Below are 27,651 nucleotides of genomic sequence, written 5' to 3' on the forward strand. Positions count from 1 at the left end.
AGGAACCTTCACCTCAGACTGCCCCAATTTCATGTGTTAATTGCTGGTGCAACTTCAGTTTAGCACAACAGCACCCCCTGCTGGCATAGCCTTGCTACTGTGTGGCTTGCTGAAGTCCATGCTTGTCTGCTCTTTGACAGTCCCTCTCCTAGTGGTGAAGACCACATCCAAGTCCCTTACATGGTGTTAGATAGCCTCTACCTTCACCGTATTTTGCCACTCCATTTCCTGTCCTGACCCAGCACTAGCTGGCTCCTCATGAGTTATGGGCTTTCCAACTCTGCCTCAAGGGTTCCATAGCAACCTATACTTGATCTGGCCCTGGCCATACCACATGACCTATTGACAGGTCCATTTCCCCAGCAGACTGTCTTCAAAGACAGCTAAACATTTGGATCCTGGAGCAAGGAATAGTTCTGTACTGCTGAGATCAAAGAATGTATCTGTGCCCTTCAGTTTGCCCTGTCTGAAGCAGTCATTTCCACATTTGGTTTAAGTGTCACAGCAATCCCAAGAGACAAAACCATTGAGCTCCCAGGTGGCTCAGTCTAGCCACAGGCTTATGGTATTCAGAGTTAAAGGTGGAAAACAGGATGGGTGGAGGTTCAGCCCCTGACAGGAGGCAGGTAGAGGGAAGAGCAGGAGTTCCAGAGGAAGCTTCTAGAAGCAAGGATGGTGGACGAAGGTTGGGACATAAGGCCTGGAGATAGCTGTGACTTTTTTTTTTAATATTTTATTTTACGAGTGTTACGCCTGCATGTATGTAAGTGCACCTGTGTTGTGCAATGCCTGCGGAGGACAGAAGAGGCTTTTGGATCCCCTGGAACTGGAATTACAGTTGTTAGCTGCCATGTGGGTGCTGGGAATTGAAACCAGGTCTTCTGTAAGAACAGTGTTCTTAACTGCTGAGCCATCTCTCCAGCCCCATGACTTCTATTTTTACTGTATTTTTTATTTTGGGTGGTGGGAGGGTGTATACTTTGGCGTGCATGTACAGGTCAGGACTTGCAGTTTTCTTCCACCATGTGGGTCCTTAAGCTTGGCAGCACATGCCTTTACCTGCTGAGCTATCTGGCCAACCCAGCTTTAACTTTTTGGGGGGCAGGGGACTGGCACAAAAATCTCACTAGATAGTCCTGGCTGGCCTGGAACTCACAGAAATCCACCTGCCCTCTGCCTCCTGAGTGCTGGGATTGAAAGGTCTGCATCATGGCTTGGCTCAGCTTTAACTTGTAATGGATTACATCTATTCACCTGTGTGCCAGTGCTTCAGCATGCACATGTGGAGGTCAGAGACCAACTTGAGGAGTTAAGCTCTTTCCCTCTACCATGCAGGGATAAAACTCAGGTCATCAGGTTTGGCAGTAAGCACCTTTACCCACTGAGCCATCTCATCAGCCCTAGCTTTAACTTTCAAACAGACCTTTTCGTAATTCCTCAGTATCTTTATAGTTAGAAAAGTGGCTGTTAGCCAGGCATAGTGGTGGATGCCTTTAATCCCAGCACTCAGGAGGCAGAGGCAGGCCGATCTCTGTGAGTTCAAGGCCAGCCTGGTCTAGATAGTGAGTTCCAGGCCAGCTGGGGCTACAAGAAACCCTGTCTCAAAAAGAACCCCCCTCCAAAAAAAGAAAGAAAAGTGGCTGTTTTGTCAGGCATGATGGGGCATATCTTTAATCCCAGCTCTCAGGAGGCAGATCTTTGAGGTGGAGGCAGTCTTGTCTACGTTTGGAATGGAGAGAATGACAAAATTCCTCACTAAAACTAAAACTTTGTTATCAAAATACTTCTGTTGTACTATTTGTAATCCTAACATTACTATGTTAGAATTCATATGCAAAAAAAGGGAGAAAATGATGTTAGTGCTTGTTTTCATAAAGTGCAAATTTAATCCTCAGTTTGTTAGTCTCAGCAAACAAGTCACATCAGGTCCTCCCTGTTCCCACCCAAGCATGGAGTAGGAAAGGCTGTATTTTATTTTTACTTAAATGTTTACCAATAAGAAAAAAAAGAAACACCCAATACAGATGAAGTTTTTGCAAACATGTTTCCTGGTAGTTCTGAAGGTACTGTAACAGGACTGGAAATTCATATGAATCTCACAATTCATATGACAGACATTGTAAAACAGAGAGTCTATAACCTAGACCTCTGTGTTAGCTGGCAATTTTAAAGTTTCCAAATAATGAACAGGTACCCAAGACAGTAACCTTGATGATGCAGCCAAGTTACTTTCCTTGCAGTCCCTTGTAGACACTGTAGTTCTGGCCCCTGGGAGAAGCTGCTTCTATGAAGGCATTATTTCGGGCTGGGTGTTTAGCTGTGACAGCACTTGCCTGGCATATGTGACACCCTGGGTTCTCTCCCCAGCACTGACTGCAAAGCTTATGAAGACATTGCCTCAGGAATGTAGATGTTTAAATTTAAAGGGATTATATTGCAAGGCCTGGCATCTTTTCTAAAGAATATTGTTAGCAGCAGAGTTAACTGAAGGTAGCTGAAGTGTGCATGCTCACTTCTCTAACAGTATAAATACGGGTTAGTAGAGTTTGCCTACTCAAGTATAAAATCTGTGCAAACTCTCATAATATAGGCAAAATATTCAAAGGCCAAGAAAAAGTTTTCCTTTTACAAGGAAGTAGAACCTCAGTCTCTTTCAAATGATCCTCTAGACAGTTCTGCAGAAAACTTGGCAGTTTGGCTCAGAAAGAAAAATTCCTCATGAAGAATTAAAGTTCTTTTAAAACAAAGCAAACTTTCAGGCAGCTTTTTGAAAATAAATGGTTAGTTGACAGGAATGAGAACGCTATCTGTGTGGGACTCCACGCCGCAGGACTTCTGCATGAGGGACAGCAGGCAGCTTATAACCTTACAGTTGTAATTAAAGCACTTTGTCCAGCACTGAATTGAATTGGCAGGGAGAAAATCTCAACCATTTTTATGTTTCGGTGTTTTTCAGATCAAATTTCAATACTTTCAAATAAATCATTAAAAATATAATATGTTCTCTGTAATTCCAGTATTTTACAAAGTTAATGGAAAGTTGGAATGAAAGGAAAGCTTTGTAGTACCATCAGCAAGTCAGTCAGATTTTCAGCATCTGTTCAGCCGCTGCTAGATGGTAGAGGAAGTTTTCCGTTGCAGGTGGAAATCGCTTTTGTTTCAGTGCCTCAAAGTTGAGGGTTATCTTTCCTCCATCATCTGAGACTTCTGAAAATGGTGCTAGGTTGGTGAAGATTTCTTTTGTTTTTAGGGCAATATCCTTTAACAGAACAGGAAAATATTTGTTAGTATCTGAAACTATGAAGTAATTCCCTAGAATTCTTACTGCTTTTTTTGGGGGGTCTTTTTGAGACAGGGTCTCCCTGTAGCCCCAGCTGTCCTGGAACTCACTATGTAGACCAGGCTGGCCTCGAACTCACAGAGATCCGCCTGCCTCTGCCTCCCAAGTGCTGGTATTAAAGACATGCGCCACCACGCCCAGCTCTTACTGTATTTTTAATCTAATTTTATAAATTAAATTATTTAAAAAAATTTTTTTAATTATTCTTATTTTGTATATGAGTGTATTGCCTGCATGTATGTGAGTGTACCCGTGTTGTGCAATGCCGCGGAGGTCAGAAGAGGGCTTTGGATTCCCCTGGAACTGGAGTTAAGGACGGTTTGTAGCTGCCATGTGGGTGCTGGGAATTGAACCCAGGTCCTCAGAAGAGCAGTCAGTGCTCTTAACCACTGAGCTATCTGTTCAGCTCCTTTTCTGAGTGTTTTGACTGTATGTCAAAAAGTGTACCTGTGTCATGCAAAACCTGTGGAGGCCAGAAGAGGGAGTCAGATCCCCTGGAACCGCAGTTACGGACAGCTGCCATGTGGGTGCTGGGAAATGAACCCGGGTCCTCTGCAGGAGCAGCCAGTGCTCTTAACCAATGAGTCTTCTAGCTAGCCCCTAGTTTTATATTTTTGTTTGTTTGTTTTTTTGACACAAAGTCTCCCTGTAGACACAGCTGGCCTGGAACTCAGAAATTTGCCTGCCTCTGCCTCCCAAATGCTGAGAGTAAAGGCATGTGCCACCGTGCCTGGCAATTTTATAAATTTTGAAAACAATATAACTCAACAAAAATCAATGTCTCAGATTTGTTTATAACCATTTTAGCCATTTTTAAGTGTATAAGGTAGTGGTATTAAGAAGACACCATGAGGGGCTGGAGAGAGGGTTCAGCAGATAAGAACACTGACTGCTCTTGCAGAGGGCCCAGATTCAATTCCCAACACCCAACAACCGTCCTAACTCCAGTTCCAGGGGACCTCTTTTGACCTCCGTGGGCACTGTACAACATGGGAGTACCAACCTACATACAGACAATACACTCAAACACATAAGGTAAAAACAATAAATAAAATATTTAAAAAAGAAGTCACCATGAGGGTCAGCAAGATGGCTCAGCAGGTAAAAAGGCTTGGCAAAGAGGCCTGAAAACGTTTGATCCCTGGAACCATGGTGGAAAGGGACCACCTCCTAGAAGTTATCTTCTGATCAGCATGCATAACGCACACAATAATGATAATTAAAAAGAAGTGAAGAAAAGAGGAGTCACCAGGTTGTGCTATTTCTTACCTCTTTCACCATCCCAGGCATAAGCTGAGTGCCCATTAACAGTAACCCTCAGCTCCCTCCCTCAGAGCCCTGGAGACCTTATTCTACCTCTTCCTCTATGAATCTGCCTATTCTGAGTACTTTTAAGTGAAGTCATATCTATCCTCTTGTCACCACCTTGTTTCACAGCATGATGTCACCGTGTCCTCAAGGTTCATTCATACAATACTATATTGAAACCACCTTCTTTCTAAGGCTGCACACTAGTCTGTTTATCCATTCATTCTGCTGGACAACCAGGTTATTTCATCTTTTGATGGGATTAAACAACACTGCTGGTTAAAGTCTGTTTCAGTTTCTGCCTTCAGTTCCTGTGGGTATCTACCTAGAAGCAGAATTGCTGAATAATACATTCTGTGGTTTCCATCTTTCAAATGAGCCCCCCCCCCATTTGCCTTGGAGAGCAACCTGTAGACTTCATGCCTACTCTGTGACTGGCACTCCTCTGAGCAGCTGGTGACTCACATTAAAATTAAAAAAATTTTAGACGGGCGTGGTGGCACACACCTTTAATCCCAGCACTTGGGAGGCAGAGGCAGGTGGATCTCTGTGAGTTCAAGGCCAGCCTGGTCTACATAGTGAGTTCCAGGACAGCTGGGACTACAGGGAGACCCTGCTTCAGAAAGACAAAAAAAAAATTTTTTTTAGTTTTAAAAATTAAAAAAAAAATTATGTCTTTTGCCTGGTTTACTGCTATCACACCACTTGAATATTTCTGGACCTTTATCACACACTGAGCACTTTCATTTACCTTCCCTAAGATCTCATATACTATATGGAATTACCTATGAGTACTTGTTTTTCTTATTTTGTTATTCTCATTTTATGTGTATGCGTGTATTGCCTGCATGTAGGTAAGTGCATCTGTGTCGTGCAGTGCCCACGGAGGACAGAAGAGGCTGTTGGATCCCCTGGGACTGGAGTTATGGACAGTTGTTAGCTGCCATGTGGGTGCTGGGATTTGAACCCAGGTCTTCTGCAAAAATAACCAGTGTTCTTAACCACTGAGCCATCTCTCCAGCCCCTTCTTTTTCTTTTTAAATATTTTATTTTTATTTTATGTGTATGAATGTATCACCTACATATATATAAGTGCACCCGTGTTATGCAATGTCCACAGAGGTCAGAAGAGGGGGTCAGATTCCCCTGGAACTGGAGTTATGGATGGTTGTTAGCCACCATGTGGGTGCTGAGAGCCAAACCCAGGTCCTCTGCTAAAAGCAGCCCCCTATGTATTACTTCTAACCTATGAGAAATAATCCAAATAATATATAACTGCAATCTACACATCTGATCAATGTTTAAAAATGAGTGTTGCAGGGCTAGAGAGATGGCTCAGTGGTTAAGAGTATTGGCTGCTCTTCCAGAAGACCTCAGTTTTGTTCCTAACACCCACATGGCAGCTAACAACCATTCATAACTCCACTTCCAAATCTGATCCCCTCTTCTAGCCTCCACTGGCATTGCACACATGTGGTGCACTTACATCCGTGAATACATCACTCATACACATTACAAACAATTTTTTTTTTTTTGTCTTTTTTGAGACAGGGTCTCCTTGTAGCCCCAGCTGTCCTGGAACTCAAGACCACGCTGGCCTTGAACTCACAGAGATCCACCTACCTCTGCCTCCCAAGTGCTGGGATTAAAGGCGTGCGCCACCACGCCCGACAATATAAATTTTTAAAAATCAAAAAAGGTTATTTTCATTTTATATGTATGCTATATTGCCTGCATGTATGTAAGTACACCGGTTCATGCAGTGCATGGGGGGGGGGGGTCAGAAGAGGGTGTTGTGTTCTGGAACTGGAGTTACACACAGTTGTTAGCCACCATGTGGGTGCTGGGAATCGAACCCAGGTCCTCTGCAAGAGCAGTCAGTATCAGTGTCAGTGTTCTTAACTACTGAGCCATCACTCTAGCCCCAAATTTTAAAAAGTTATTTTTAAAAAGAAAGGGGGATTTCTCAGGCTATTGCCATAACTAGATGTTAAAACCCTACTGCTGACTAGGCATGGTGGTGCACACCTTTGATTCCAGCACTTGGCAGGCAGAGAGAGGCAAGTGGATGGATATCTGTGAGTTCAAGGCCAGCCTGGTCTACATAGTGAGTTTAGGTCAGCTGGGGCTACAGGGAGACCAAAAAAAAAAAAAAAAAGACCCAATTGCTGAAGATATCACACACTTTGGTCACAGGACCTAGAGAAATCAACCTGAAACTGAAACTGACCAGGAAGCCCCATCCCTGATGGCTAGCTTTTACAGTGCTCAAAGTGCTACGCAGGCCACTGGAGTTTCTCTCCCAGGATAGCAATGGTCTTACCCAGCGCTGAACCTTGTAAGCCACAATACTGAGCTGCCAGGCAAGATGAGTCCACTGGTGCAAAAGTGCCATGACTGCTATGGGGGTAACCAAGAGCCTTCTGATCAGATCTGAGGCCTGCTCCACAGGGCATTCAGGCAGGCCTGGTACTGTAAGCCTAGTCAAAAGCCGGAGGCTGGGGAGGTCATAAGCCCCAGGGGGTAATTAATTTACTATTGTTTTGTTAAATGGTCATGACATCTTCTAAATATCTATGTTTATATTCATATATATGTGCCATTTTCAGCCTTGGTCAGAGAAACACATTTTGCAATGGGCAGCAGTCAATACAGAGATCCATAACTAATCAAAGTGTTGAGAATGACTGTGAGTCCTCAAGACATCTATATGATATACACACAGACTGTGCTGGATAGCTTAGTGTCAACTTGATACACCTGGGTTGAGGGAGCCTCAACTGGTGAATTGCCTCCACTGGACTGGTCTGTGGCCATGTCTGTGGGGTATTTTCTTGATTGTTGAGTGATGTGGGAGGGTCCAGCCCACTGTGGGCGGTGCCACCCCACACAGGTGGTTCTGTATTGTATAAGAAAGCAGGCTGAGCATGGGCCAGGGGAGCAAACCAGTAAGCAGTGTTCCTCCATGGCCTGTGCTCCAGCTCCTACCTCCTCCAGGTTCCTGCCCTGAGTTCCTACCTTGGGCTCCCTGATGAACTGTGACTTGGGAGATGTAAGACAAATAAACGCTTTCTTCCCCCAAGTTGGTATTGGTCAGAGTATTTTGTCACAGCAATGGAGAAACAAACTAGAACACACATCCAAGGCCCAGAGAACATCATAAAAGAGAGGGCAGAAAGAATGTAAGAGCTGGAGGATGGGACTGGAGGAGTGCTGGGAGATGCGTCTTCTAGACAACATAGCCACAGCACTCATGAACTCACAGCAGCTGTAGTTACATGCACAAAACCTACACAGGAGTCAGCCAGCTAAAATCCTAGCATGGATGGGGGTGAGGCTCACAAGGCCCCACCCCTGGCTGATGTATTGACAGTTACCAACCACTGGGGGAAGAAGAGTCATTTTTCCTTAGGGCTGTGGCTACTGGTACGTTGCCCATACTTCAGCGGATGGCCTCACAGCCATGTGCATGCGGGCAGTACCAAGTGGACCCAGGGGAAATTAAAAAAAAACAAAAGAGGACATGTATTTGGGAGTGGGGAGTGTTGGAGGTACTCCAGGGGAAGCTGAAGGGGAGGGGATGGTTGATATCAGAATACTTCATATACATGTATGAAACTCAAAAGTTTTAAAAAATGAGAGGTGTTTCTGCTCTGATGATGATGGAAGGCAATGCCAGTTCACAGGGGAGGACAGCAGATGAGACCCACCCACTTCTGCTGGCCACAGCTGGCCAGGCCGCCAACACTGAGCAGAACAGTGCTGCTAGTCGTCCCTGCCAAAGCCTGCTGCCCCTTGTATCTTTTTGCTTCCATGTCACCTCCTCAAAAGTCTACCTCAACCCTTATTTCTCTCACAACATTTACTATGGTTTACAAGTGTCCTGATGGTTATTCTTTAGTCATCTGCTCCACCAAAATGCAAGCTCTATGGGGGCAGGGACTCTGCTCACACTGAATTCACTGCCCAGTGCTCAAAGAATAATGGAAAAATGAAGAAATGTGCAAGGTGGGATGACCAAGCTAACTGGCTGTGTCTACTTCACAGTGGTGCCCCCCTGGTGTCCCAGGTGAAGACAGGGGATCCTGGAGTGGCTAGGCTAGGAGAGAGCTGGGAGCAGGCAAAGGACCAGCAAGAAGAGACTGGACCAGTGTTGGGGGGGGGGGGGCTTTGGCATCATATAGAAAAGCCCAGGAATAAAACCATCTGCCCTCCCAGGTTGGTGAGGGCAGAAGACAGGGTGCTGACTAGTGCACACAGACTCTGTCAGCTTGACAGATGCCGCCACCCCAGAAGGGGGCTCTGCAGCAGAACTGACTGCAACCATTTATCTAGTCCCCAGGTTCAGCAGCAACCATGTGTTCATCATTTGCCCCTCCAAGAAAATTCTAGCAGAACAGAACACACTGGTGGCTCCTACAGGCATTCCAGTCCATTCGATTACACTTACCCCTGCCCCACACCACCATGAGGGCTGGCTTCAGTACCAGCCCCTACAGTGACCCCCATCTATCTTCTTGGCAACTGCAAACCCTCATGCTAGCACCTGCTCCTGGCCTGTCCCTTGGCACTTCACACTGCTACTGTGCCCAAAGAGAACATCCTGCTCCACCGCAGGCTGCCAGTGAGGCTAGGCTACTGCGGGATGCCTCGAAAGGGAGATTGGGGGTTACCTGTATAACCTGGCTGTCTGACCTCTCCGGGTCTTCTGCAGACTGCACAATTAGCTGGCCAATTTCTTTGTGTAGTTTGCCCAGTGTCATGGCCTCTGGTGAAAGCAAAAAAGAATGTGCTGTGTGAATACTTAGGAATTTACACACATTTCCATTTTGTTGCTAACATAGATGTAACACCATCTGAGAAGGCAAGGCTTGACTGGGACTGACACACATCACACCCCAAAGGAAAACACTAAACCAAATTTCCCTTCCACAGCACCTGATAAAAATTTTTTCCTGCCGGATATGGTGGTGCACGTCTTTAATCCCAGCACTCGGGAGGCAGAGGCAGGCGGATCTCTGTGAGTTCAAGGTCAGCCTGGTCTACACAGTGAGTTCCAGGACAGCTGGGGCTACAGGGAGACCCTGTCTCAAAAGAGCAAAATTAAAAAAATTTCCATTCAAAACTGAATGAAAAGGCCTGGCTCCAAGCAATCTATGACTTGAAGGCAAAAGCCTGACCATCTTGTCTAAGTCTTTACAGTTAGGAGCTTAAGCACATTTTTCTGGTAAGAATGTTGTGAAAGAAGAACTTCCTGCCAGGCCTGGGGTACCCATGGATTGCTCGGTGTGTGCGGAGCAAAGAAAAACCAGCAAACCAGCAAACCAGCAAAGAAAAACAGCCCGAGGCATATGAATTACAGACGGTGCTACAGCCTGCAGCAAGACCCACAGAAAGTTCTGTGTGCCCCGCAAGGGACAAACTCCAGCCAGATAGTGCTGATCAGACTGAGCCTGTTCTGTAGACTCAGAACACACCAGGCCTCGCCTACCCTTCCTGGCCCTCAGCCTCAGCCATCTCACTGGGCCTGGACAGCCATTTTCTATCACTTTGGCCTTATAAGAGGCATATTTCCTAAAGGTCTGATTCTAGTTAGATTCTTCCACATGAACATGATCATCTTTGAAATTTTAAAACCAGTGAATAAGGAAACCAATACTGGTTTTATCCACTTGAAGCTGTTGGCTAAAGCCCTCATATCTGAAGCTATCCAACACAGACCCTAATGAGCCAGCATTCGGCTCATTCCACTTCTAGGAAAAGGGCAAGTGACCACACAGAAGCCACCACCAGAGCCCAGTGGTACTGCTGCCACGTCTAGGTGTGTAAAGATAAAGCAGCCAGGCCCTGAGAAATCCCCAGGCCTCAGTAGAGGCTCAGCAGGCTCTCGGCTAAAAGCAGACAGCCGCTTAGCTTATCCCTCCTGTCAGGGCTGGAGCGGAGGATAGAACAGAGAAGAAAGTCACCTTTTGCAAGTGGCGCGATGATGATTTCACTCTCTGCCAGGTTCACAAACACATCGTAGAGGTCAGGTCTGTTGCTCACCTCCAAATCTACAAAGCCAGCAATGTAACCTGCATGGCAAATTGACAAATTACTGGAGCAGAAAGAAATCATATTGTGACTGTCTCAAGAGAACTGACTTCAATAGCTCAGCGGCTGCTTTTCTTCAGGGTTTCATTTAGTCAGGACAATTAGCTGCATCCTGTAGCCTTTATTAGACTATATCACTGTCAGCTGCCTGAAGAAATTCCTACAACTCAAAATGTTTCAAAATTTAAGTTTGGTGTCAAGGAACAAGGCTAAAGTGAAACATTTACTTTTTGGTCAGTGTTAATTTGGGTCAAGAATGTCAGGCAGCAGCTTTCTCTGGGTGTGTCCATGCTCTTGGGTGTGTCTTTCTTTCCCAGTGACTTGACTCTTAATCCTCATGCTTAAAACATATTAAAACTGTTGCATAATAAAAATTCCAACTCTGCTTTTTTAAAAAAGAAAAAGAATGCCAGAAAGTAACATGGACTCAGCCGTTGTCCCCCACTGCAGAGCTCTGTCCCCAAGAACACAGAGTCACATGCCTGGGCTGTCAGGGATGATGTGGAGACCACCTCTGACTGCTTTCAGATCTGATACAATAAATGCTAAAGGAACCACTGGGCTTCTAGAACTGGTTCTGTTTAAAGCAAGGGTTCCCACACTGCAGTTAGTTCAGAGACTAACTAGGAGTTTTGGGGCTGGAGAGATGGCTCAGCAGTTAAGAGCACTGACTGCTCTGGCAGAGTACCCAGGTTCGATTTCCAGCACCCACATCGTGGCTACAAACAGTTCTTAACTCCAGTTCCAGGGGAATCCGAAGCCTTCTTCTGACCTCTGCGGCATTGCACAACACAGGTGCACTCACATACATGCCAGCAATACATTCATACACATAAAATAAAAATAATAAAATACTAAAAAAAAAACAAAAACAAGGCCGGGTGTGGGGGCACACGCCTTTAATCCCAGCACTTGGGAGGCAGAGGCAGGCAGATCTCTGTGAGTTCAAGGCCAGCCTGGTTTACATAGTGAGTTCTAGGACAGCTGGAGCTACAGGGAGACCCTGTCTCAAAAAGACAAAAAAACAAAAACAAAAATCAAACAAACAAAAAAAACTGGGAGTTTTACAGTGTTGGGTACTGAACCCAGGGCCTCTTGCCTGCTAGGCAAGTGCTCTCCCACTGAGCCACACCCATAGAAGTGATTTGGGTTTTTGTTGGGTTTTTTTGAGGTCTAACTTGTTATTGCTAAGTTTTACGCTTCCACGTATAATTAAAAACATTAGCAACAAACCCAAAACCTAGTGCTGAAAGCCAGAACCAGACAAATCATCTGAGAACACATGAAACACAATAGAAGGGCCCTGCTGATTACAGGAAAAACCAGGCAGTCAATATGCCCTGAGTCCACGTGATCATTCATATGGGAAGAAAAATGAAATCAGGGGCTTGGTGTATAGCTCAGTGGTAGAGCATATTCAATCCCAGCACCAAAGACTCAATATATGAACCGAGAAGGAGAGAAAAAAGAACAGTGGGTACTGTTTTTTGCAGAGGACCTGATTTCGGTTCCCAGCACCTAAGTAAAGTGGCTCACAACCACCTACAACTCCAGCTCCAGGGGATCCGACCTCTGTCTTCTGAAGATACATGCATTCACATGCACCACCCCCCCAGCATATTCATACTTAAAGAGCAAATCTTGGGGAAAAAATTAGGCTCCAAACTCATATACTATAAAACAAAAAAACACTCCAGGTAGATTAACAAACTAAATGAAAAAAAAAAAAAAACTTTTGTAAAAAAACACAGGAGACTAACCCTTTTTTCTGTGGAAGATTTTTTTTTTTTCTTAAGCGCCTGGCAGGCAGAGGCAGAGGCAGAGGCAGGGGATCTCTATGAGTTCAAAGCCAGCCTGTCTACATAGTGAGTTCCAGGACAGCTGGGACTACAAGGAGACCCTGTCTCAAAAAGAAAAAAAAAAAAAAATCCCAGTGGCACTGGGCTCTTGTTTGTTTTTTGAGGCAGGGTCTCACTCTGAGGGCACCTGAACCCATATGCACATAGGCAGTCTCATAAATACACATAATTAAAACTAAAAACTCAATCTTTAAAAAAAATTTTTTTTTAATTTTATGGGTATGAGTGTTATGCCTCCATGTACGTAAGTGCACCCATGTTGTGCAGAGCCCAAGAAAAGCAGAAGAGGGCGTTGGATCCCCTAGAACTGGAGTTAGGGATGGTTGTTAGACACCATGTAGGTGCTGGGATTTGAACCCAGGTCCTCTGCAAGAAGAGTGAGCCATCTCTCCAGCCCCCAAAACTAAATCTTTTTTTTTTTTTTTAAAAAAAACTTATTACTTGGGGCTGGAAATGTAGCTCAGAGGTAGAGGCTTTGCTGAGCAAGCATGATGCTCTGGTTCAATTTCTAACACTAGGAAAAACCTAAAACGAAGTTAACATTTTTACCAGAATCCTTAAAAATAAGGTTTTGAAAGGGAGAAAAGAAATTCTATCTGCCAAAGAAAGAACTGTGATCAGTATTCCCTTTAGGAATATGTTCGACCTCTCTGCCCTCCAAATACATAGACCAAATGAACCTAAGCAGAGCCTTTCCTCTGCTGTGATGCTGTCATCTACCTGTGCACATCTGCAGGCCTTCCAGTTCATCAGCATGCAGGTGCACGTAAGAATGCAGGATGGTCCAATCCTGTCGGTGCCACACCAGGGCAGGCAAAGTCCTGAGGAATGAAGGCAAAAACTCAGTCACATAGTTGCGGCCCCTCACCTTAGAGACTTGCCTGCCCCTTCTCCCAAGAACAAACTTATAGGAAGGGTAAAGCCTGAAAGCCTGGGACTGGCTAGTCAGGAGCAGAGGAAAAAAATCAAGCTTCAAATGTGCTAATATCTCCAGGCTTTATAATAAAGCAAGACCACTGTGTGTGTGTGTGTGTGTCTGTCTGTCTGTCTGTCCGTCCGTCTGTTGAAATGGCCTGGAATGCATTTAATCTGTCTGTCAGTCTGTCTGTTGAAATGGCCTGGAATTCATCATGTAGACCAGGCTGGCCTCAAACTCAGAGATGCGCCTGCCTCTGCCTCCATAGCACTAGGATTAAAGGTGTGTGCCTCCACACCCAGTCCATTTGTTTTATGCCCTGGCTGGTCAGGAACTCACTATGTATCCCAGGTGGGACTCATGCAAGCCTCCTGCCATGCCACCAAACCTGGCTACACATTTTAAACTCTACTTTTGGGGTCAGATTGGCTACAAAAAGCTCAAGGTTAACTTTCCAAAAATTTGCAGAATGAAACCCCCACCCCCCCAAAAAAAGCCAGGCATGGTGGCGCACGCCTTTAATCTCAGCACTTGGGAGGCATAGGCAGGTGGATCTTTGTGAGTTCAAGGCCAGCCTGGTCTACATAGTGAGTTCCAAGACAGCTGGGACTACAGAGAAACCCTGTCTCAAAAAGACAAAAAAAACAAAACAAAAACAAAAACAAAAATTTGCAGAATGATGAAGAATGTCCCCCATGGGAAAGATGTGGAATCCATTGCTGAAGGAAGCACGTCACTGGGGGTGGGCTTTGAGAGTTCATAGGTTCATTCCATTTCCAGTTTGTCTCTCTGCTTCCTGTGCCTGCTGGAAGATGTGGGCCCTCAGCTTTCTGCTCCTGCTGTCTCCTGCCATACCTCCCCCACCATGATGGACTCATCCCTCTGGAAACATAAGTTAAATAAACTCTTCCTTCTATAACTGGCCTTGGTCAAGTTTTATTACAGCAACAGAATGGTAACTAATACAGAAATCCCTGCCTCTGCCTCCTGAGTGCTGAGATTAAAAGCATGCGCCACCACACCTGGCACAATAATCATTTCTAAAGCAGGCTTGAAGGGCCAGGCTCATGCTGAGCACACCCCATAAATTACTCCCACTACTGAAAACAAGCTCACAAAGTCTGTATTATAATCCTCGTTTTACAGACACAGCAATGGAGGCTCAGAAACATTTCATATCTTTTATGTGGTCATGAACTAACAAGTTGCCATGGAAGGATTTTAACCCAGGGCTTTTGGTCTATAAAGTCTTTCTCCTTTTCATAATCTTGCCACTTGGCCTCTGCCAGCCTCAATTTTCTCATTCATAAAACACAGAAATGCTACTCCTTTGCATCGTTCTTATCATGAGTAAGTTTAATAGTTTAAGGTATCTTACTTATATAATGCATGGCATGCAATAAATCCAACACAAATGCCAACCAACTCTTTTTGCTTTTAAAAAGGATTTAAGAACAAGCTATATTTAGTAAACAAAAAACTTTACCCACTCCATATTTACTATAATGATGAGAGTCAGGGAGAACTGAACATAAGGAGCAAGTTACTTAAAATAGAGGTCAACAAACTAGGCTACCTGGGCCAGCTGCCTATCTTTGGAAAATAAAGTCCTATTGACACAGCCATGCCCATTCAGTCACACATGCCTAGGGCCTAGGCTTACTTTCCTGCTTCCCAGGCAGCTGAGAAATTGGCAGAGACTTAAATTATTTATTTTCTTTCAAGGAAAAGTTTGCTAATTCCCTACTTTAAAATAGTCCTATTTGGAGCTGGAGAGATGGCTCAGCAGTTAAGAGCACTGGCTGCTCTTGCAGAAGACCTGGGTTTGAATCTAAGCATCCACATAGCAGCTAATTATCATCTGTAATTCCAGTTCCATGGGGTTCTGACACCCTCTTCTGTTCTCTTTGGGCACCCTACAACATGGGGGCACTTACATACATATAGACATAACATTCATATACATAAAATAGAAAATAAAGAAATGAAAATTTAAAATAATAAAATATTCCTATTTGGAGCCAGGCTTGGTGGTGCTTTAATCCCAGGATTCAGGAGGCAGAGGCAGGTAGATCTCTATGTGAGGTTAGCCTGATCTATGTAGTACATTCCAGGCCAGCTATGGCTACAGGGAGACCCTGTCTCAAGAAAAAAAAAACAAAACAAAACAGAAACAAACAACAACAAAAAATCCTATTTTGAGGCTGGAGAGATGGCTTAATGGTTAAGAGCACTGACTGCTCTTGCAGAGGACCCAGGTTTGGTTCCCAGCACCCACATGGCAGCTAAGCTCTAACTTCAGCCCTAACTTCAGTTCCAGAAGATCTGATGCCCTCTTCTGGCCTCTGAAAGCATTGTACACATGTGGTGCACTTACGTCCAGGCAGGCAAACACTCATACACATAAAATACAAATAATTTATTTTAAAAAGTTCTATTTCTGGCCAGGTATGGTGGCACATGCCTTTAATCCCAGCACTTAGGAGGCAGAGGCAGGCAGCAGATCTCTGTGAGCTCAAGGCCACCCTCGTTGACATAGCAAGTTCCAGACCAGCTGGGGCTACAGGGAGACCCTGTCTCATAAAGACTGCCCCCCCCCCAAATAGATCAAAATAAATAAAAATAAAAAATTCTAAAGTTAAAGAACAATCTGTCTAAATTCAGTGATGCTGAATCGTTAGTTCTAAACTGAAACACAAAAACTATATTTTACTCTTAAGACTAATGCACATTCTTTCTACCAAATATGCAAGAGCATAGCACATAGGCTCATCCAGCTTCCCAACTGTCAAGAAAGGTCATACCTTTTAGTAATTAGTAATGGTACCTGGTAAACTCCTGGACAGCTTCTATTTTGGGGTGATAGACGACAATTCGTTTTTTTAGCATCAATGCTGTATGTAAGATAACAGTTTCCATTCCAAATTGAGATACAATGTCTTAAAGAGAGATTATATAATATTGCATTAAATATTATGTAATGGCATAAAGTCTTTATCAGAAAGAATTCTTGTCTAATGAACACAAAATTATTATTATTATTTTTGGTCTTTTTGAATCAGGGTCTCCCTGTAGCCCCAGCTGTCCTGGAACTTAATATGTAGACCAGGCTGGCCTTGAACTCCCAGAGATCTGCCTGCCTCTGCTGGGATTAAAGGCGTGTGCCACCACGCCCAGCCACAAAATTATTTTTAATACACAAGATAAATGTGCAGCAAGGAAAGATTAATGATTTCGTGTGGAAGGCCCTCATTTGGCAGATAGACGGGTGCATTTATTCATGTCTGCTCACCAGGATGTGTATTAGAGGTGCCAATAGCTGCCCCACAAGGGGTATGCTGGATGCACAGATGAAGCCAGACTCATAAGGAAGTGGAATAGTGACATGAAGGGGAACCAACATTTTTCTATGTCATAAAAATGTCACTGGGGGATGGAGAGCTGGTTCAACATCTAAAAGTGCTTGCTGTGAACCATGAAGAGCCAGTTCTTGAAAACCCAGGGAAAGGTGGAAGGAGAGAACAGACTCCACAAAGCTGTTCTCTGACCTACGTATGTGTGTCATGGCACTTGTGTCCCCCCCAATAATGAATAAATAGTTTTCTAAATTCCATAAAAATTCCTTATTAAAAAAGAAAGTTCACTTGGGGCTGGAGAGATGGCTCAGCAGTAAAAAGTACACACTGCTCTTACAAAGGACTCTAGTTCCCAGCACCTGTGTCAGGTGGCTCACAACTGCCTGTAAGTCTAGCTCCAGGGATCTGATGCCCTCTTCTGGCCTCAGAGGGCACCTGCACTCCCATGTACAAACCTACACAAAGATATACACACATATGCCTAGTTAAAAATAGGGGCTGGAGAGATGGCTCAGATGTTAACAGCACTGACTGCTCTTGCAGGTTCAATTCCCAGTACCCACATGACAGCTAAGAACCATCCTTAATTCTGACCTCCACATGACACGGGTGCACTCACATACATGCAGGCAACACACTCATACACATAAAATAAATTTTTTTTTAAATTAAAAATCTTTAAGATATTCACTACCCTCATCTCTATACTTAAGTCCTTTTCCTGTCTTTTTTTTTTTTTTAGGTATAAGAAATTTTTTTTTTTTTTTTGACACAAGTTTCCCTGTAGCACCCCTGGCTGGCCTGGAACTCTCTATGGAGACCAGGCTGGCCTCAAACTCACAGAGATCCACCTGCCTCTGCCTCTCAAGTGCTGGGATTAAAGGCATGCGCCACTATGCCCTGCTAGAAGTAATTTGTGTGTGCTTGTCTGCGTTTGTGTGTCCCTGCGTGCCTGTGTGTGCATGTTCGGAGGTCAGGGGACAGCTTTCACAAGTCAATTAGTTCTCTTTCCACCATGAAGGTCCAGGCATTGAACTTAGGTTTTCAGGCTTGGTGGCATACACCTTTCCTTGCTGTACTATCTTGCCAGCCCCTTTTCAACTATCTTGAAAAATTTTCAAGACCTCAACAAAATGCTCAGAAACCACAAAGGGCCAAGAATAAGCAGGCAGGCACTGTGGGAGGATATGATGCCTGGTGGCTCCACCTTTAGAGAACCCCAAGATCTGTGGCTTAGCTCTGGGCTGTCTGTCATTGTGAATTCCCTAGCAAAGATCTAGACGATAGACTGTGACAGCAGCCTGAGTGCTTTGGATGGCAGGGCTAATGGCTAGGACGTGAGGAAAGAAACTATGGAAGTCATGAAATTTATGAAGCCATGAAATTTAGCTCACTGGTAAAAGAACATTTCTGTAACAGACGGAATAATGAGGAAAGGAATAACACAAAATGTTTTCCCTGGACAGAATTCTAACTCAACAACGAAACATGAGGGTTTCCTATACATTTTATACAGAAGAAAATCATTTGGGCTTGGGGATTTTATGGCCAGTGCTTTTGGGTTTTTTTCAACCCTTTCTTACCTTTGATGGAGCCTGCAAGGTATGCCTTTCGAGCATCAAAGTCCTTGCTCAGGAAAGAGCCATTTTCTTCACTCTGGCAGATTCCCTTGGTGAGAACTGCAATGTAACTCTCCATCATTTTAACTGGGCTCCCATATTTCAGATACATTCTATGAGAAAGGACAGACGGTAACAATGCTTTTATTTGGTTTGGCGTGGGTAACATGGAGGAGGGCACCAACACAAGGTACTGGTACTTCCTAAAGCCAAGTTGCTAATGTCTTTCTGCAGTATTTCATCTCTAATTCAGTTAGAATACAATGTTTGACAGCTCTGGTTCTCTCCTGACATCTGGAGAAAACTGCCATAGTCCCCTTCCTAGAATTAACCATGGACTGAGAATGCATCAATACCAGAACACTGTATTCTTAGCTTTGTATGCCTGTCTGTAAGTGCACCACGTGTGTGCAATGCCCAAGGAGGACAAAAGAGGGTGCCCCTTGGAACTGGAGTTACAGGTAGTTGTAAGCTGCTGTGTGGGTGCTGAGAATTGAACGTGGGTCCTAGACAAGAGAAGCCAGTACTCTTAACTGCTGAGCCATCTCTCCAGCCCCTCTTATCTCTTTTTATGTCTTCTGTTCACAACTGGTGTTCTCAGTCATTACTCTGTTTTATTACTGTGACTACCTTTGACAAGGAGTTTAACACATCATTCACAGAGAAAGCAGTAATTAGCTATAGAGCCTATACTAATCAGGGCTTCCAGATATGGCTATATTTAGATAATTAAGACACTCATGCTTTTTAAGTATATAGTGATAAATGCACATTGGCCATTCATCATCAAGTTAAAGAGTTCCAAAAATGCTGACTGGAAACTGGCTACAATTATAGCTCAAATATTGAGTCTCTTCCCCTTAAAAATCTCTTCCTGTGAGCAACTAAAACTAAATTCTGCTTGAGAAAATGACTGGGGCTGGTGTATACTTCAGTAATTAAGGGCATGCCTAGCCAGCATGAGGCCTTGGGTGTGATCCCCAACACCAAAGAAAGAAAACAGAAAAAGGCACACCATCTCCTACTTGGGTCTTTCAACAGTGGATATCATAGAAAACTGGGAATAAAAAATAAAACTAGGCTGGAGAGACGGCTCAGCGGTCAAGAGCACTGACTGCTCTTGCAGAGGACCCAGGTTCAATTCCCAGCACTCACATGGCGGCTACGAACCGTCCTTAACTCCAGTTCCAGGAGAATCTGAAGCCTCTTCTGACCTTCGCGGCATTGCACGACATGGGTGCACTCACATACATGCAGACAATACACTTGTACACATAAAATAAAAGTAATAAGTAAAATATAAATAAATAAAATCAAAAAGTGATATTTAAAGACTGACTGCTTGAAAATTATATTATTGCAGAGTAACTGGAAAAAAAAATCTAGTGTTTTAACTGGTTACCAAATGTCAATTATTAGGGGTTTTGTTGTTGATGTTATTTCAACCTACAAACTAAGAAGAGAAAGGAGGGAAATAATGACTGTGGTGAGCACTTAGTTATGGCACCCATGAAGTAAAAGTAGAGGCTATAGAGAGAAGACAGCCCCGACAGTGTAAAGAAACGGCAGGGGTTGTGTGGAGTGGGGCCAGGGAAGAGGACAGAGGGAATCTTGGATTTTACCATACACGCTGCTGTATCATTTTGTTTACTATGTGCCTCATTACCGCCCGCCCCCGAAAGTCATTAATATAAAGAAATACAAACGGAGAAGTCAAACACAGAAGGTGCAATAAGGTGAGAACCTTGGGCCATCAGAGACAGAAGACAGCAGCCCTCAAAACGATGCCGGGGGGGAGGGGCAGGAAGCATGCAGTGCAGCTCTGAAGACTGTTTGGTCACTCCGTCACAGGCTGCTATACCTGCCTGTACAACTAATCCCAGGTTTATTACCAGGGCCATTGGCTGCAGGGACTAGATGATGGGGGTGGTGGCAGATGCTACTCAAGGACTGAAGCCTTCCTATGTGGCCTCCACTGTCACAGTGAGCAGTATGCCACAGGAAGCACACCTGATTCCCTCCCCAGAACTGCAGGGGAGCGCCTCCTCGTTCACCTCATCATCATGAAAGTCTTTTTTAATTTTTGTTTTTTTTCTGAAACAGGGAGCCCCAGCTGGCCTGGAACTTGCTATGTAGATCAGGATAGCCTCGAACTCAGAGATCTACCTGCCTCTGCCTTGTGAGTGTTGGGATTAAAGGCATGCATCATTTGGCCAAGAGTCTGTCTTTGAGTGTACAAGGAATGCAGACACACGCATGTGGGGGTATGCGGAGGTACGTATGCATGAGCACACACACAAGGATGGCTGAGCACATGAGTGCAGGAAGGGGTGGCAGGCAGAGGAGGTGGCTGGCAATGGCTGAAGCCTCATTGCCTTTGCCCTGTGACAGCAAAAGGATGAGGAAGGCCACTGGGCAGGGCACTACAGAAGCTAGAAATCCTCTAAGCGTCCTGGACCCCACAATACTTCCCACTCAGTTCTGCCAAGTAACCAAGTCCTGACTCAGATGCACTAGGAGTCCAGTGCTTGTTAGAAAACAGCTCTGAGGTGTTTTCAGTTTACAGCTTCTGGGCTGCATCCCTTCCATCAATAATAACCTCCCCTTGGGTCCGTGCCACTGTTCCACAGTGAGCCACATACCTGGAATTTTTCTATGTACACAAGAAGTCTTGAATTGTGGCTAGTTACATAAACAGTAAAATCTCACTTTGTTAAAATACAATCTAACTGAAACTCGTAGGTAATGAGGTTTCTGTTTTTCATTTTTTGCTTGGGGGGATGCATGTGTGTGAAAGGCAACTGTTTATTGAGCTTCAGTGGAAAAAACAATGTCAATTCCTTTCAGCTCCCCATCATACTGCTGGGTGAGAGCGCTCACACATGTGACACGAATTGCAAACTTACCTAGTGACAAGGTTATAACAATGCCCCTGACATTGCAGAAAAGTAAACAGAAGTAACAGACCCACAGTGGGAAGTGATGGAGACACCCAAGAACTACAAAAGCTCTCTCTTCCCTTAGCCTGCTTTCCTAAACTGGATAAATCAACAAAGCAGAAAGGCAAGTCCCTCCTTGGAAACTGGCCTCTGCAGGCCCAACATAGAGTAAACCAGGGGACTGAGGGCTGGATTTCGTCCTTCATGTAGGAATCTGCTGGGTCACTACAGAATGAGCTCTTCCTTTGGGTATATTAGCATTTACCAGTTTTCATACAGACCTACACAATATCCTAGTGAAGGCGGCATATTTCTCTGGGTTAAAATCTTTGGCGGTCAGAACAATAGAAAAATGAGTCACCTGTCCAAAAGAAACAAAAAATACACTTTTTACAGATGCTTTAATAAGATTCGGTACTTTAACAGAATAATAATTCTATTATTCTATTCCAACAGACCTCTTTTTTTCCCCCTCTTTTGGTCTTTTTGCGACAGGGTCTCCCTGTAGCCCTAGCTGGCCTTGAACTCACAGATATCCATCTGCCTTCAAGTGCTGGAATTAAAGGTGTGTGCCACCATACCAGGCTCCAGTGACCCTCTTGCACACAGCATAGTTGCATTAAAAAAAAAAACCAAAATGTAAACGTCTTCTCTTACTTCTCCATCCCTGGTTTGCTTTATTTTGAGACAGTCTCATTATGTAATCCATCCTAATCTTAATCTCACTATGTAGCCTAGACTCGTTTCAAATTTGAGAGCTCCCAGGTGCTGGGATTATTGGTATTTGTCACTGTGCCTGTCTGAACAAACACTTTTTCTTTTGGTATTTTTCGAGACAGGGTCTCCCTGTAGCCCTAGCTAGCCTAGAACTCACTACATAGACCAGGCTGGCCTTGAATTCACAGAAATCTGCCTGCCTCTGCCTCCCAAGTGCTGGGATTAAAGGCTTTCACAATCATGCCTGGCTTCCCTTATTTTTCCTCGTAGGAGGCCACAAAACACACAGTGCACCCTAGGTCACATTGACACTATTCCTATCAAACAACAGACCAATGAAAGTCTAATTACTACATGAATTTCCTTAATAATCATTTTTAAATTCATAATATTATCTTCATCACCCACAAGTAAATTTTTAAATTCTTAACTCAGCCAAGTATAATTATATCCTTTAAAAGAGTTGTTGTGGTTTGTTTTTTGGTTTTTTTTTTTATGTTTTTGTAAAGAGTATTTTTACCAGCTGTGGTGGTGCACGCCTTTAGTCCCAGCACTTGGGAGCCAGAGGAAGATGGATCTCTGTATCTCTGTCTGAGGCCAGCAGCCTGGTCTACATATTAAGTTTTAGGCCAGTGAGGGCTATATAGTGAAATCCTATCTTTTTGTTTTTTAGAGATAGGATCTCCCTGTAGCCCCAGCTGGCCTAGAGCTTGCTATGTAGACCAGGATGGCGTCAGTCTCACAGAGATTCACCTGCCTCTACCTCCCAAGTACTGGGATTAAAGTCATATGCCATCAAGCCTGGCTAGAAAAAGTATATGTTAAAAAATATACTTTTTTAACTTTTAAAAAAACTTTATTAAGAATTTCATACATGCATATAAGGTGTTTTGATCAAATCCACACCCACTCCCTCCCCTCCAACACCTCCCATATCTCCCCATCATTTTTTTTCTGACAACTTCATGTACTCATTCTTTCTTTTATTTTTTAAATTTTTTAATGTTTTTTTTAAATATTTATTTATTTTATACTTTATTTTCATTTTCTATGTGTGTGTGTTTGGTCCCATGCACCTGAATGAGCCATAGGTGATCAGTACCTGCAGAGGCCAGAAGAGGGCGTTGGATCGCCTGGAACTGGACTTACAGGCAGTTGTGAGCTGCTGCCATGTGGGTATAGGAACTGAACCCAGATCCTCTACAAGAGCAGCTAGTGCTCTTAACCACTGAGTCATCTCTCCAGCCCCTGTTTTGTTTTGGATTTTAAAAATTTATTTATTTTTATGTGTATGAGTATATTCCCTACATGTGTTAGCATACCTATGTCATGCAGTGCCTTCAGAGGACAGAAGGCATTGGATTCCTGGAACTGGAGTTATAGACAGTTGTTAGCTGCCCTGTGGGTGTTGGGATTCGAACCCGAGTCTTCTGCAAGAACAGCCAGTGCTCTTAACCACTGGGCCACCTCTCTAGCCCCTGGTTTTGTTCTTCTGACACAAAGTCTCACTTTAAAACCTAGACTAGCCTGTAATGTATTATGTAGTTCACACTGGCCTTGAGCTTGTGGCAATCTTCCTGCTGGGCTTCCTAAAAGCTGGAGTTATAGGCATATGTCAACACTCCTGGTATCCTGGTATCTAGAATAGTGTTTTCTTTTTGTTTTTTCAGACAGGATCTCACCATATTGCCCTGGCTAGCCTGGAACTTGCTACAGCCCCAAACTCTTGAAATCCACCTGCCTCTGCCTCCTGAGTGCTGGGATTAAAGGTGTGTACTACATCTCTGTTCTCTAAAGGGAGGCCATATAACCTTGCATTGCTCACCATTCAACTAATCACAACAAACACAAGTATTTGTACAATGAATAAAGTGTGAACAAGAATAGTCCCAGTGAAAATAAGATTTAATGTTTTCAAGTGTGCACTGTGGAAGGTAGTATCTAAAGCTAATACTTTCTTCTTTTTTTTTTTGGTCTTTTTGAGACAGGATCTCCCTGTAGCCCCAGATGGCCTCAAGTCACAGAAATCCACCTGCCTCTGCCTCCCAAGTGCTGGGATTAAAGGTGTGCACCACCACATCCAACTCTAAAGCTAATATTCTTAAAACACTTTCACTCTTTTGGGGGTTTGGGCCTTAATGTAGTCATACCTTTTTCAAAACTGAAGAATCTGGAACTTCAACTGTAGTGATATAAAACCACATTCTTCTGTACTGCCCAAAGACAAAGGGATGAAGAAGTTTGTTTTCATGGGTTAGGCAGCATTTTCTGAGCAGCAGGTTCCTTAAGGACGCTGTCGTGGAAGGATAACACCAGACCCACAGAACTTCTCCATTTGTGTCCTTTTCTACGGTGGAAAGATGGTCACTGTGAGAATGCCAAACAGCAGCGAGGAAGTGAATGGATTGGTTACTCAGAAACACCTTGTGGAATCAGTTTTAACACCCCATTTCACAAAGCAACCCAGAGATCTGAGACCCTAAATCCCTATGAATTCGTGACTTGGGCTTGTTTGAGATGGGGTTTCATGTCACCCAGGCTGGCCTCAAACTCTCCATGTAGCTAAAGATAACCTTGAACTCCTGAATCTCGTAAATGCTGGGATTACAGTCCTGTACCATCATGCCAGGCAGAATTTAATTTTAAGTTACCTGAGCAAAAAGCTTTTCATAACAAACCATGAAGGAAAATTTAGCTTTAGAGACTGTTAAGATGGCTCAGCAGGTAAAGGCACTGGCTGTCAAGTCTGACAATCTGGGTGTTATCCCCAGGACACAGGATAGAAAGAGAGAACTGACTCCTGCAAATTGTCATCTGACCTCCATTTGAGGACACCCATACATAAACATACACAAATAAATAAAATGTAATGAAAAATTAGCCTTAAATATTTGGTAAAGTTTTCTATCTTCTGCAAAAATTCTTATTGACTTATACCTACATTTTTACCTAGTTGGAAAAATCTTTAATAAAAACATACAGAAGGGCTGGAGAGATGGTTCAGCAGTTAGGAGCACTGGCTGCTCTTCCAGAGGACCTGGGCTAGGGTCCCAGCATCCAGGACCACTAACTTAAGTCCAGTTCCAGGGAACCCAAAACCTTCTTCTGGCCTCCACAGGCATCGCATACATGTGGTTCACTTACAAACATGCAGGGAACACACTCATACACATAATCTCTAAAAATAGACACAGAAAAGTTAAAGGAGGAAAAAAATCTCTGTTGGAGATACAGGCAGAGCTACTTGGGGCCCTGGGTTTGATCCCTTTATTCAGAAACACTGTCTAGGCGCCTATCAGTATGAAAAATAAAGAGCTGTTGAATTGGAAAATATAATCGTAAATCACGTTTATGCTCAGTTAACCGAAAGTTAATTCTGAAGTACTGGCAGGATTCAATGCCTGAGGTATTTGGGTTTTACTTTCAAGCAGTTTTAAAATCACATTACAATGAATACAGGATAAACCACTCCTTTGAGCTCCTGAAGAATAATCAGTGCACTGAATTGCTAAGTCTAAGCAATGCTCTTGCACCCTGAAAGATGGAGTGTTAAGGGGTGAGAAAGACGTTTACAAAGGGTGGCCACACAGGTTCATTCATCCAGCAGTCCCATCACCCAAGGCCCGCCGTTTCCTCGAAATGCCCGCCCCAGAGGCGCCGGCACAAGGCTGTCCAAAGATCCCAATGAACTTCCTCACCCAGAAATTCCTTGAAACCAGCCTGGGTTCCACATGTGACCATGCAGAAACTCCACATGCACGAGCTCGATCACCTGACGCGGAGTTCGGAACGAGATCGCGAGGGTCCCAACCCGGGCTCTGCCGCCTCCAGGGTCCCCGGGCCTCCCAGGTCACCCAGCCCCTAGAGGAGTGGAGTCGGACAGCAGGCTCCAGCCGCGGTTCCCACCGTGGGGCCGGCGCGAACGGGCAGTCACGCGGGGCCGCACGCCCAGCAGCCGGAGCCCAGGAGCAGCTCAGCCCGGCTTCCGCTGGGTCCCGGGCCGGGTCCCGGGCCGCGTCCCGCCCGCAGGCCCCACGCTGGTCCCCGCACCGCGGAGGCCGAGCCCCGCAGCCCAGGCCCAACCCCGCCGTGGCGGAGCGGCCCCAGCGTCCGGGGATCCTGGCGGAGCGCCTGCATCCTCACCGATCAGCCCGACTCCCAGCATCAGCTGAGTGTCCGCCGCCTCCGCCGCAGCCATCTTCCAACGCCGCCGCCCGGCCTCCGCACCGCAGGCCCCGCCCTCCAGGGACCGCCCACGGCCAGGGCCCGCCCCTTCCTCCCCGCCTCCACTTCCTCCTCCAGCTCCTCTCCTAGGCCTCTTCACTCAACAACTCTACACCCATTTGTCTAATCTAGAGCTTCATCCCCTTCTACTCAGGACACTCCAATCTCCCCCTTGGCTTCCCTTATTCTACTTCTTCTTTCCAGTCTGGTTCAAACAAAAGAAGTTGCTTAGCTCTTGAAAACAGAGGTACTTTAAGGATGAAGTGTATCCATTCATTCTTTCACTCATTCTTCATTCAGCCATTAGAAAAATAATAGCAATAATAGGAAGACTTAATATGTACTGGGAATCATGATGGACAGAGAGAGTGCCTTCCAGTGAGGGAAAGGGTCATTAACTGGGTAAAATAAATACTCTAGGACAGCTCAGAGTGAAAAGCAATTTGAAGGCAACAAAATACTGCAATGTGTTAGGAAATGAAGGTGTGCCACTTTACACTGCCCCAAGGAAGACTACTCTGAGAGAGGGGCGCCCCAACCACAATGTGAACAACAGGAAGGAATGAGACGGTAAAACATTTGGGTGACTCCAGGATCCTTCATCTGAGAACCTCTGTCTGCCCCCCAGTCCCCAAACGCACAAAATGAACAAAGAAAGGTCTTCTTGTCTACTGGAATACAACCCAGCTCTCATCTCATATGGTCCTCTTAAGTTTTATTTACCATTAAATTATTCATACACGCATACCAAATATCAAACAACAGAATCAAACCATCCTTTTTTGGTGTTGCCTTACTGAGCGTTTAGTGAAGTAAGTGCTGCTGAGATCTACATTATACACCCTCATCGGGTAGAGCTTTGCCTTACCTTGGCTCAAGTTTTAGAAAAAGAGAAACAACTTTTTCCCCATAAACTCAGTTTTTCCTTTAGATTTAATTTCACTCTGGAAACATAACACACATATAATCGAAACAAATTTAAAGAGCTAATTTGAGCCAGGCGTGGTGGCGCACAGCTTTAATCCCAGCACTCAGGAGGCAGAGGCAGGTGGATCCTCTGTGAGTTCAAGGCCAGCCTGGTCTACAGAGTGAGTTCCAGGCAGCTGGAGCTACAGGGAGACCCTGTCCCAAAAAGACCGGAAAAAAAAAAAAGGAGCTAATTTGAACTGAGAAGAAGCTGGCTTTATTGGCAGAAAGAGGGTTAGGAAAAGCAGAAATGAAGAACAGAGAGGGTATTGGTCTACTTCAAAGTAACTTTTCTTACAGGGTAAACACAACTT

At 44.5% G+C, this 27,651-nt stretch overlaps 1 protein-coding gene across 6 annotated transcripts; it reads right to left on the bottom strand.

Moving 5' to 3' along the window:
* Positions 1–1,863: 1,863 nt before the first annotated feature.
* Positions 1,864–26,405, bottom strand: Dennd10 (DENN domain containing 10). Of its 6 annotated transcripts, XM_029560753.1 has the most exons (10): positions 26,291–26,374; positions 25,846–26,008; positions 24,298–24,514; positions 21,712–21,791; positions 18,456–18,604; positions 16,344–16,455; positions 13,321–13,421; positions 10,615–10,722; positions 9,322–9,416; positions 3,083–3,259 (listed from the first exon to the last, which is right to left on the bottom strand). In XM_029560753.1, exons 2-10 carry the CDS (start codon positions 25,878–25,880, stop codon positions 3,083–3,085), a joined length of 1,074 nt encoding a protein of 357 aa, XP_029416613.1. In that variant the 5' UTR covers positions 25,881–26,008; positions 26,291–26,374. The 6 variants fall into 6 exon arrangements, with proteins under 6 accessions (XP_029416612.1, XP_029416615.1, XP_017652183.1 ...); XM_029560752.1 differs by lacking the exon at positions 26,291–26,374 and having other exon boundaries at positions 1,864–3,259; positions 24,298–24,494; positions 25,846–25,980; XM_008827318.3 differs by lacking the exon at positions 25,846–26,008 and having other exon boundaries at positions 24,298–24,494; positions 26,291–26,405.
* Positions 26,406–27,651: the final 1,246 nt, after the last annotated feature.

The sequence above is a fragment of the Nannospalax galili genome, unplaced genomic scaffold (genome assembly GCF_000622305.1).
Source record: "Nannospalax galili isolate Female #2095 unplaced genomic scaffold, S.galili_v1.0 scaffold31, whole genome shotgun sequence".
Lineage (NCBI taxonomy): Eukaryota > Metazoa > Chordata > Mammalia > Rodentia > Spalacidae > Nannospalax > Nannospalax galili.